The sequence below is a fragment of the Chrysemys picta genome, chromosome 20 (assembly GCF_011386835.1).
Source record: "Chrysemys picta bellii isolate R12L10 chromosome 20, ASM1138683v2, whole genome shotgun sequence".
Taxonomy (NCBI): Eukaryota; Metazoa; Chordata; order Testudines; family Emydidae; genus Chrysemys; species Chrysemys picta.
The window spans coordinates 1,378,210-1,389,821 of record NC_088810.1 but is presented as its reverse complement, the minus strand read 5'-3'; the positions used below and the strand labels follow the sequence as shown (position 1 = coordinate 1,389,821).

At 52.2% G+C, this 11,612-nt stretch overlaps 1 protein-coding gene across 5 annotated transcripts in view; it reads right to left on the bottom strand.

Annotated features, from left to right (window-relative positions):
- The window catches only part of LOC101939816 (guanylate-binding protein 1-like), a 74,615-nt gene that overhangs the window by 9,816 nt on the left and 53,187 nt on the right, over nt 1–11,612 (bottom strand). Inside the window, exons 1-5 of one of the 5 annotated variants that reach the window (XM_065573941.1) lie at nt 7,230–7,851; nt 6,305–6,486; nt 5,754–5,881; nt 3,476–3,585; nt 3,240–3,369 (exon numbers count right to left, since the gene is read on the bottom strand). The exons of 3 other annotated variants lie outside the window; for them this stretch is intronic. In XM_065573941.1, the coding sequence (XP_065430013.1) occupies nt 3,240–3,369; nt 3,476–3,585; nt 5,754–5,881; nt 6,305–6,479 (543 nt within the window). In that variant the 5' untranslated portion in view covers nt 6,480–6,486; nt 7,230–7,851. One more of the 5 variants, XM_065573942.1, reaches the window with a different exon arrangement.

Genomic DNA, 11,612 nt, shown 5'->3' with positions numbered 1-11,612 from the left:
ATCGGCAGAAGCCCGGCTCCACCCCCTCCCCCATCTAACTCACCTGGCCAGTGAAGTTAAGGGGAGCAACTAATTGGTAACAACAAGACGGAATGGGTTTGTGTGTGTGTGTGTGTGTGAGTGTAAGTGTAATATATTATATGCATATAATACAGTGTTAATGAATACATGTATTACTAATAAATGTGGCGTTCTGCCTTATTCCCCCTGAAAAGATCCTGTGCAGTACTTTAAGTACAACATTTTGGTGGAGAATGCGAAAGGGGGAGCAAGCATAGAATCCACAGTTATTATAAAACTGGTGTGCACACCGCCAGCTTTAGCAAGACTGGCACTAGAGGAAAAAGAGTGTAAACTTTCAGTTAATTAACCAAACTCTGAAGGATATAGGAGTTTAGGTTTAAATTGTGTTCATGACTGAGCTAAAGAGGAGAATTTAGTGTTTCTCGCTCTAATCCGGGGAAGGATTAACCAAACTCTGAAGGATATAGGAGTTTAGGTTTAAATTGTGTTATAGAGGTACATACACCCTCAGCCGTAGCAAGACTGAGCTAAAGAGGAGAACTTAGTGTTTCTCACTCTGATCCGGGGAAGGATCTAATCCGGGGAAGGATTTGTATAATTGGTGTATGAACCCTCGGTGGTAGCAGACCGAGTAATACAGAGGGAGGCTTAGTGTCTCTCCCTCTGGCCCAGAGTGGGTTAAAAACATAAGATACAGATCTTGTTCTGTTAAGCCAAACTCTGAAGGATATAGGAGTTTGGGCAGTGTAGTGTGGTTTATGTTTGTTTGTTTTTTTGTTTTGTTTTGTTTTTTGTAAGTAATATTGTGGTAATTTCACAATTTTGAAGAAAATGTTTAAGGAACGGGACCAGGAAGGGTGGGGGCTAGTTGGAAAGTCCACCCTCCTTGCTAAATTGGTAGTGGAACAAGGCTTGTGCCCATGGAAAGGAACTGTTTATTGGAAAAAGCAGGATTGGGCCCAGGCAAGCAACAGATAAAAAAACTGAAAAACAGGTTGGGTACAGAGAGTTAAAACAGCACTCTCAAATCTTACAGCAGCAGTAACATCAGGAGAAGAAACATTTGAGACCCCAGAAGGGGGCAGACCTTTGGGACCCCTCTGGAGATTGGGAAGGGGGATATTTGGGTAAATTCCTCCTCCCAGGGCCAAAATGCCATTGAAACAGTTAACAACAGTGCCTGCTTCTGCCTCAGATCTCCAGGCCATGGCAAAATGGCTGGAGATTTTAAAACAAAATTTTTTTTCTAGATGGAGTGTTAACGCCCTTTTACTGAGAGAAAGGAAGAATTTACACTCACAAGAAATGCACCACTTAATTAGCATTTGTGCAGCCCCAAGTACCAAACACACTGTGGCAGAGACTAAGCAGGTTCTGCCATGGTGGGAGCACTGTGCTAATTTGTTTCCAAGCTTCTATCTTTCAGGCTCTGAACCAGAACATCAGGAGAGCTGGTACCAGCTGAAGAGTTATAAAATACCATGGTTATAGTGTCATGACAAAGTCTGTGTTCAGTGTTCTGTGTTGCATGTTCTGTGTCTGTCTCTGGTGGTGTCCTGTGCTAGCATTGGGTCCAGAGAGAGAGGGGATACTACACTAGACAGGGCAAATGTCTTTTCCTCTCTCTACTTCCCCCATCTCCATCCAACTTATCAATCACCCCTTGTGTCCAAAAAACTTTGGTTCCCAATGCATCAGGTTTATTTTTTTGTTAGGTTCTCTAATAGTAATTTTGTTGTTAATTTTTGTTCTTAAAACATTTGTATTGTTAGTTACATTTGCTTGTATTATTAATTCCACACTTTCCTCTATGCACTCTGGTTCTATTTCCCCAAGCCCTGAAGGGTAGTTCTTGGGCCCCCATAACCTGTAAGACCTTGGCCCATAATTGTATGGCCCCATCTTTCAGGTCCCCAGAAACCTCTAAAAACAACTGTTAAAAATAGAAAATTCTACAACATTTTAGCAACTAAATGTTAGTTTAAGTCCAAAACAGCTTAACCTTGCATAACAACTGTGGTACTCCTACAAAATCTTATTTGTTGTGTGTGCTTAAAAAGGTCCTGACCTCAGTGACTTTTATTGTTTGATGGCTATTGCAGCATCAAACTTGGGCCTCATTTTGTTTGTCAATGTACCCAATTATTGGAATGGTAATGGTTTTGTTGTATTTCCAATTATTATAATTATAATTGTTTGCATTTGTGTTTATGTTATATCTGGTGTTTAGTCAACTGTAATGGTTTTAGTTATATTCACCTGGTTATAATTGTTTGGTTTGTTTGCAACAAATACAAAAGATTTATATGGTGACCACTCAAGAATTGTTCTTGAGAGGTCAAAAGGGGGACAATGTAGATCAATCTCTGATAATTTTCATATGACTTTACATTGTGCCTCTTCATATAACCTTGTGGTGGGTCTACCCATGTGTGACCTCTGTTTTCATGGGACTTTGTATCAAAACCTCATTTAGAAACTTTGCATTGCCCTTGGTATAATATTATAGCCCCTCAGGATAGAATAAGATAGAAGAAAAATTTCTTTTTGCTAGCAGTAGAACAAGAGCTCTCCCCCCACTCCCCCCCGCCACTCTTAATCAATTGCCCTGTTGAATGAATGAGGTGTGAATGAGCAAGGCATGGAAGGCAGCACCTCCAGACAGCCTCAACTGTTGGAGAGGGGCTGGGAGCCAGACCCAAGGACAATAAAACGTGTCAAGTGGGCTCATTAAAGACAAGCAGACATACTGAGGGCCTCGGGGGTTAGAAGCAAGCACCTTCTTTTGGAAACACCCTTTTTGCAGCATTGGGACAACACTCAAAAGAAAGCAGCACAAAGGACCAATGGACACAGACACAGAGTTTGAATCTGGTATAGATTTGCATAAGAGAAAAGCTGCTATAAAAGTGAGGTGTCTTGCAGAGGACCCCGGGTCTCGTCTTGTCAACATGGGAGCATCGATCCGGATCGGCAGAAGCCCGGCTCCACCCCCTCCCCCATCTAACTCACCTGGCCAGTGAAGTTAAGGGGAGCAACTAATTGGTAACAACAAGACGGAATGGGTTTGTGTGTGTGTGTGTGTGTGAGTGTAAGTGTAATATATTATATGCATATAATACAGTGTTAATGAATACATGTATTACTAATAAATGTGGCGTTCTGCCTTATTCCCCCTGAAAAGATCCTGTGCAGTACTTTAAGTACAACAGCTTCAGCTCCAGCGTGAAATCCCGCACGGCCCAGATGAATTTGGGGAAGAAGCGGGAGTACTGAGTGTCGTCCTCAAAGCCATCCCCGGCCTGGGCTTTCATCCGGATGTGGGTGCTGATCTCAGACACAAAGCTACTCATGGGGCTGAGGAACCTAGCAAAGGCATGGGGCAGAACAGCCCCCCCGAGTCTAACGTGGAGCCCTCCCCCGCCCCCCAGGCCCACCCCCACAAGGATACTGCAGCTGCTCCATGGCGTACTGGTCGATGGTCCCTTTGCTGTTGTAGACCAGGGTGCTGCTGAGAAGCACGGCCAGCGCGAAGATCCACGCGTCGTTCTTGGTGTCGCCCTGCGCAGGAAGGAGAAGGCTGGTGGGGTTGAGGTTTGGGGCCCTAGCAGCCAGCGGGGCTGGAGAGACGAGCCCCCTCCCAGCGACGCCATGACGAGGGACAGCCAGCCCGGGAGACGTGGGCCTTTGCCTGGGTTTGCACCCTTGGCTCCGGGATTTCTGGGGGTGCTGCTGAACGCACGATCCCTGCGAGAGCTGCCACACGGCTGCCGCCCGACCAGCCCAAACTCCAGGCGGCCCCCCCAGAGCTGAGCCCCGAGTCCTCCAGCTCCACCGCTTCTGCTGTCAGTTACCGGGCCGGCCTCCCTCCCTCCTGAGCTGGGCTGAGCTGTGCCGTGTGGGGAAACCCCCCGACACATTCAACCGGCCAGGCCGTGCGAAAACCGGCCAGGTGGCAGCTCTATCTCCCGCTCGGTGGCTCCTACCCCGGATCGCTCTGGAGAAAGCTCCCGCAGACGGCGCTAACCTTCCCCGGGGCCCCTCTGGTCTAGGGTTACCAAACGTCCGTATTTTCCCGGACACGTCCGGCTTTGTGGTTCTTAAATCGCCATCCGGGAGGAATTTTTAAATATCTAAAAACGTCCGGGATTTTGGAAAGACTGCCCGCTTTTCCCCCAGCTCCCAGTGCTTGCACCATGAAACAGCTGTTTCGCACTGCTGGGAGGGAGGGGGCTGGGGGGGAATGCGGCGCGCTCGGGGGAGGAGGCAGGGCCGGGGCAGGGATTTGGGGAAGGGGTCCAATGGGGCAGGGAAGGGGCGGAGTTGGGGCAGGGTCGGGGGGTCCGTGGAGTGTCCTCATTTTTGAAGGTTCAAATATGGTAACCTTACTCTGGTCTTGATGCCCTGCGGAGCCTGGGGAACCCCCCCCCCCCCCCCGTGGAAATGGACCTGTTTGCCCAAGATGCCCTGGAGATCCCACATTCCTGCAGCCAGGCGCCCAAGGTTTCGTTTAGTTTCCTTGCCCTGCCAGCAGTTGAGGGCAGCTCCCTCCTGGGCGTGAATTGGGCTCCATGTGCACGGAGCCGGGCAGCCGTCTGGGGTGGGGGCAGAGCTGGAGTCTCGCTTGCAGCCAGGGACTGGGGGGAGCCGGAACTGGGGAGCTGGTCAGCCTGGGGACCAGGGCAGCAGACAGAGGCCAGGGAGCGGGAAAGACGAGCCCCTGCCCCCACCTAGGAGCTCCTGCGTTCCCTGCCACGCACGAGGGGGAGGGGGCAGTTCTGAGCCTGGCGGGGAGCTGGGGGAAGACGACGCCATTTCTCAGAAAGTTACAATAATTGATCCAAATAACCAGCCGCCGGCATGACAGCATTTACACGGAGGGGGCGTTCGGGGGCTGCCGCGAAGGGACGAGAACAAGGGATGTTTCCCGGCAGGAGAACACGTGGATGAGGCCAGGGAGTTTGGGGTTCCCGCTATGGGGTTTGCCCCACGGTGCACCAGAGGGGTCTGGCAAGGGGGGCGGCCAATCATGCACAGGCCGGGAGATGGACGAGATGAGCCGCTAGGACATTTCCACCTCACCCGTCTCTGAGAACGGTGCACTCCGTTGCCTGAGGTCGTGCGTGTCGGCCATGCAGGGAGCTCCCGGGAGCGGTGGGCAGGGGGCCCGCGCCCCTGGCAGTCAGGGCTGGCCCCGATGCCCCAGGCTGGCGCTAGGGGGCGCTGTGCTGCAGGGGGGCAAGGTGGGGCTCTCTCCTGGCAGCCAGGCCTGGCCCCGATACCCCAGGCTGGCACTAGGGGGCGCTGTGCCACAGGGGGGCGAGGTGGGGGGCTTTCCCCTGGCAGTCAGGGCTGGTCCCGATGCCCCAGGCTGGCGCTAGGGGGTGCTGTGCCGCAGGGAGCGGGGTGGGAGTCTCTCCCCTGGCAGTCAGGGCTGGTCCCGATGCCCCAGGCTGGCGCTAGGGGGCGCTGTGCTGCAGGGAGCAGGGTGCTACTCAAATTCCATTCGGGGCAATGATTTTGCCCTTTGACATTCCCTGCTGGGGTGCCAGGGGAGACGCCCCCTTTTGCTCAGGTCTGTGGGTTGGGGAGCATTTTGCTCAGCCCCCCAGGGCAGCGGGGGTTTGTGACGTGCCCCCTTTCACCGGAGGGGGGTTGGGTCCCTGCACACAGAGGCCGCCCCTCGCTCAGACCCTGCCAGTGACCTCGGTAGCTCCTGCCCCCCTCACCTTGTCCACGTCGCCCAGCCCCTCGGTGTCCAGCAGCACCAGGGTGTGGCCGGCCCGGCGGGGGTGGGGCAGGCACCACATCCAGATGCCCTTGGTGTGCGACTGGATGGTGGAGCCCAGCGAGAACCCTGGGGAGAGACAGACACGGTTGGATCCCAGGAGGTTGTTGTCACACTGCCCTTGGCACCGGGGGGAGGGGGGACCTCAGCTGGGGCATATATGGTACAGCTACTACATAGATAGATAGATGTGGGGTCTGGGGACAGACAGACAGAGGCGGTGTACGGGGATAGACAGACAGACAGCAGCTGTGTACAGGGTTAGCTATGTGGATGGTCGCCCACTAGCCAGCACACATTGGTCACAGGTTGGACAAACCCCCATCCCGGCCGCTCTCAGTTCCTGGCCCTGCCTCCGCGCCGGGGGCTGCACGTGACGACCCTGCGAGGTCCCTTCCAGCCCCACGTTCCCGTGGCTCGATAACAGACTCACGCGAGCCAGGGGATTTCATGGCTGGCCCAGAGGGGGAGGTGAAGCAGAAGGTCTCTCACCGGTTCTCCTGCCGGCCAGCTGGTTCAGAAGGTAGGACTTGCCGGTGCGGTACAGCCCGGCCACGGCCACCACCACCACGGGCTCATCCACGCCACGCAGGGCCTCCAGCGCCTCCTCCATCACCTCCAGCCCCCCGTCAGCCAGGTTGGCAATGAGGCACACGGGCTGCTCCATCGCCCACCTGTGGAACAGCAGGCGCAGAGCCGGAGCCGTGGGAGAGTGGGGGAAGGGCGGCTCCGGCGTTTCCCTCCACCCCAAACCCCTGTTCTCAGGCCGCTCCGCAGGGGCCGCAGCCCCCAGCGTGAGAGTCACTGTCAGACACGCGACCGCTGCCTCGCCACCCTCCCAAGAGAGACGCCGCTGAGGGGAAGTGACTCGCTGAACATTGCATATGAAGTCAGTGGCATAGCAGGGATAGAACCCAGGAGTCCTGGCTCCCAGCCCCTCCACCCCTGCTCTAACTGCTAGACCACACTCTCCTCCCGGAACAGGGGACAGAACCCAGGAGTCCTGACTCCCAGTCCCTCCACCCCCGCTCTAACCACTAGACCCCACTCTCCTCCTGGAAGAGGGGACAGAACCCAGGAGTCCTGGCTCCCACACTTCTGCTTAATCCACAAGACCACCCTACCTTAGGAAATGTAGGTGGCAAGAGATAAACTTTCTCTCCCCCTTGTTTATTCCATCCGACTCCCCCAGGGAAATCTTTATTCCAGTCACTTCTCTGCACTTCCCGCTTCCTTCCCTTTCCACCCCACCAGCTCCGGCCCCGCTACGCAAGCGTTCAGCTCCGTGGGCTACTGACCGGCCCGGCTGGGATCCCGCAGCTCGCTCAGGACAACCCTCGGCCTTCAGCCGCGGCTGGTCAAACACTGGAGCGCAACTGGACCAGCCACAGAGCCAGAGATTCCCCACCCGGCTCACCTGAAGAGCTGTAATTCCCCCGCTAACGGAGAGAAACGTCCCAGGCGGTCGCTTCCTCTCTGCCTCCCTCTCTTCTCTCTGCTTCTTGGCGGATGTTTGAGATTGAAAGTGAAATCGATTTCTGAGCGAGACAGGCTGGGGGAGGGAATAGCTGGTGTGGGACCCACTCCTGTGGGGGAGAGACGCTTTCGCACTTACGCAGAGCTCCTCTTCGGGGCAGGGAAACTGAGGCCTGGGCTGCACGAGAATTCGGGGGAAGGCAGCTTCCGTCAGCCCAGTTCTGTCTGTGTCCACACTCCGTACATGCCCTACTCCCCCGAACTGAGAACAGGGCTTATGTCTGTGCAGTTACCCCAGTGTGGACACGGCGGGTTACCTCGGCTGTGGGCTCTCACTCCTGTCCATTTCATGGCTCCCTGCTTCCCTGCTCGGAGCCATGAAACGCTGTCACCCCAGAGCGAGTGGGGGGCTCCAGCGAAAGCCCATCTGCCCCCTCCCTGGGGTTCTGGCTCCCTGCTCCAGCCGGGCTGATGCCCGGGCTCTGGGGCCCCTGTTCCCCACTGGGAGGGAGCGGGGAGCCGAGAGCCGGGGGAGCTGCACAGAGCTGAGTGGGTAAGTGGCTGTAAGTCTAACATACGTCTGGATGGACGTATGTTTGTAGGTTAGAGGAGCCATTAGTCCATTTCCCAGCCCTCCAGGAGAGCTCGGGGCAGCTCGAAAGCTCATCTCTCTCCCCCACAGCAGCTGGGCCAATGACAGCGATTCCCTCCCCCACCTTGTCTCGCTAACATCCTGCGCCTGACACGGCTACCGCTGCCCTGCAAAGTTTTCTTATTGAAAGTGAAAACAGGAGGTAAAAGATTGATTTCACTGGGGCTTGGGAACAACACACAGAGCGAATTCCAACCCTGCCATGCCCTCTTTGCTGGGAATTGTAATAATTAGCTAGCAATAGGATGGGCCAGTCCATCAGAAATGAACTCTGCTAAGGTTACATTTCACGCCACGCAGGTAGAGAGTTTAGATAAAACCATCGAATCCTCTTGCTGGAAGGCTGCAGCGTAACACGACTTCATTGCTTAGAATCCAGGACGATCACACACAAGAACCAAAACCAGAGAGAGACAAAGCAGGCTGCTCCAAAAGGCCAAGAGGCCCAGTTCACCCCACCTTGCTCTAGGCTGGCTCTCCACAGACTAATTCGGATCGCACACTTCCTTACAGAGCCCCCAACCGGCCAGCAGGCTCAGAAAAACCCCTGGGGATTTAAAGCAAAAGCTTGCATTTTTTAACACAGTGTGCGATACACCGCTGGTCTAGCCGTTCAGGGCAGAGCCCTCGCTTTTGTGTTCTTCCCGCTGTACGTCTGTGACGGAGCAGGGAGCAGGGCAGATTTGACCTGGGAATGTTGCAGGGGGGTTGCAGTGGGGATGTGGGACTTCCCTTGAAGGAAGCTGTGACGTTATTGACATAAACTGGGACCATATAGATCATTGTTGCAACCAAAGTCCTGTAGTGGCACCCAAATCTTGTATAAAGGGGGTCAAATGGGGTGTCTAGGACAAGGTTATGGTTTACTGGTTATGATTATGCTGTCTATATGTGTGTATCAGTTTTGTAGTCGAAGTTATGAATATTGGCTCTACACTGTCTGTATGGCAAACTTATGCTATGCTTCTGGGTGACATCCCAGACAAGCTGAGATTAGCTCTGCCTAGCCTGCTTGATGGCCCATTAAGGACCATCAGCTATACAATGGACCCATTGAGAGAAGGCAGATACGCCTTGTACCTCAGCAAAGTATGCAGGGACTGGCCCATGTGACTCCAGACTCCATGTTGCTGTAATTTAAGAACAAAGAGGTGTTCTTACACCTGGAAAAGACTATATAAGGCTGATGCCTGATCTCCATCTTGTCTTCAATCCTGCTTCTTACCTCTGGAGGAACTTTGCTACAAGCTGAAGCTTTGAACAAAGGACTGAGGACCCATCCCAGCGGGGGATGTATTCCAGAGACTTGATTTGAACCTGCAGTTTATTCCATCGCTGCTGCAAGCCTGAACCAAGAACTTTGCCATTACTGTATGTAATTGATTCCATTTAACCAATTCTAATTCTCATCTCTATCTTTTTCCTTTTATGAATAAACCTTTAGATTTTAGATTCTAAAGGATTGGCAACAGCGTGATTTGTGGGTAAGCTCTGATTTGTATATTGACCTGGGTCTGGGGCTTGGTCCTTTGGGATCAGGAGAACCTTTTTCTTTTACTGGGGTATTGGTTTTCATAACCATTCGTCCCCATAACGAGTGGTACTGGTGGTAATACTGGGAAACTGGAGTATCTAAGGAGATTGCTTGTGAGACTTGCGGTTAGCCAGTGGGGTGGGACTGAAGTCCTCTTAGTCTGGCTGGTTTGGTTTGCCTTAGAGGTGGAAAAAACCCCAGCCTTGGGCTGTAACTGCCCTATTTGAGCAATTTGTCCTGAGTTGGCACTCTCAGTTGGGTTCCGCCAGAACCGCATTGTCACAGTGGCGTAGTCGTGCTTGGATCCACAGAACCAGGTCAATTAAGCTTCGGGTCAGAACCCCACGCTGTCCAAATTTGAATTTTGGGATTGAGAGTTTTGTTGGTTAAAGAGCTGCTGCAATGGCTGAGCAAAGAGCATATGAGGGACTTGGGAAAAAAGCCCTGGAAAATTTGTGTTCAGAAAAGAGGATAAGCTTTAGAAAGAAAGCTACAAAGGAAGAATTGAGAAATCTGTTAATAGCCAGTGATCAGGGGGCAAGAGCACAGCCCTTACCTGAGGCTGCAGAAGATGCAGAAAAAATTAGGATGCAAAGGGTGACAAGTGAACTGCAATTTGAGCATGAACAGAAGCTAGCAGATCTTCGATTGCTGGAGAAGCAAAAAATAGCAGAATTAGAGAAGGAGGCTGATGAGAGAGAAGAGAGAGCTCGTAAGGGGCGTCTAGAGCTGCTCGCTGCGGAACAGGAGACTCACAGGATGGAACAGGAGACTCACAAGATGGAACAGGAGACGGCCAGACTTCAGCTCCAAGTAATGGAAGAGCGGAGAAAGTCATCCCCACCTGGTACTCCACTTCCCCCCCGCCATGAGAAAAACTGGGAAAGGATGTGTCCCATTTACAATGATACTGAGGATATAGAGGAGTTTTTGTCTACCTTTGAACGCCTCTGCAATCTGTACCAGATCCCTGAGGGTCAGCGAATGCCTGTCCTGCTAACCAGACTGACTGGAAAAGCCAGGGAGGTATTCAATGACTTGGGGGAACAAGAAGCCTTGGATTATGAGCGGTTTAAGGATTCTGTGTTAAGGCGATTCAAGGTTACTCCTGAATCTTACAGAGTTAAGTTTAGAGAGTTTAAAATGCCTAAGGATTGTACTTTTGTAGAATGTGCTCATAAGCTGATGGGTTTTGTTAAAAAGTGGGTTATGGGAGCCAAGGTTCATGGGAGTTTTGAAAAACTGCTGGATTTAATAACTTTGGAACAGTTCTTAGACATTGTGCCTGACAATGTGAGAGCAGCTGTGTGTGACAGGGACCCTGAGTCAGTCCTACGGGCGGCGGAGATTGCGGATGCCCATACCCAAAACAGGGCTCGAGAAGGGTGTAAAACCCCGGGGAAAACTGATCACCATTCTCCCCAGTTCAAGAGGAGGGAAGGATTTAAAAATAAACCTGACTCTTCTAAAGGAGTTCAAGGGGGCCCGGAGGGTAGGAACTCACATCCCCAGCAGGTTACATGCTATCGCTGTGGTATGCTGGGCCACATGAGACCAGACTGCCCGACACTGAAGGGCAGCCCAAAACCAGCAACCCCAAATGCCACGGCCAATGCTAACCCTGTTGTTGTAAACTCACAGGCAAGCCACACAGAGCCCAGCATTGGTGCCCTGTGTGCAAATGCTGTTTCTGTTGTCTCTGAAGGATTTGACCTTAAAACTCACATTAAAGCTAAATATGGGGGAAATAATGCAGAGTTTATTAGCAGCACAGAAGTGAATGGAGTGAGGTGTATGGCATGGAGGGACACCGCAGCAGATATTACTCTGGTTAAAGCAAGTCTTGTCAGGAAGGAAGATTATTTGCCAGGTGAAGATGTAACTGTTGTAGCCTTATCTAAGTATTTTGTCAGGGTGCCTTTGGCTAAAATCCACCTGAAATGGAAGGGATTGGAGGGCACCATGGTTGTGGGAGTAAAAGACATAATCCCTAAGGATATTATGATTGGAAATGATATTAAAGCTATGATCAGTCAAGTTAATACAAACCAGGCACAAGAGAGGATTGATCCTAAGGTTGTGCCTATGGAGGGTTTCTCCAAAAGTTTGTCTTTGGAAAGTAGCTGTTTGGCTGTGAA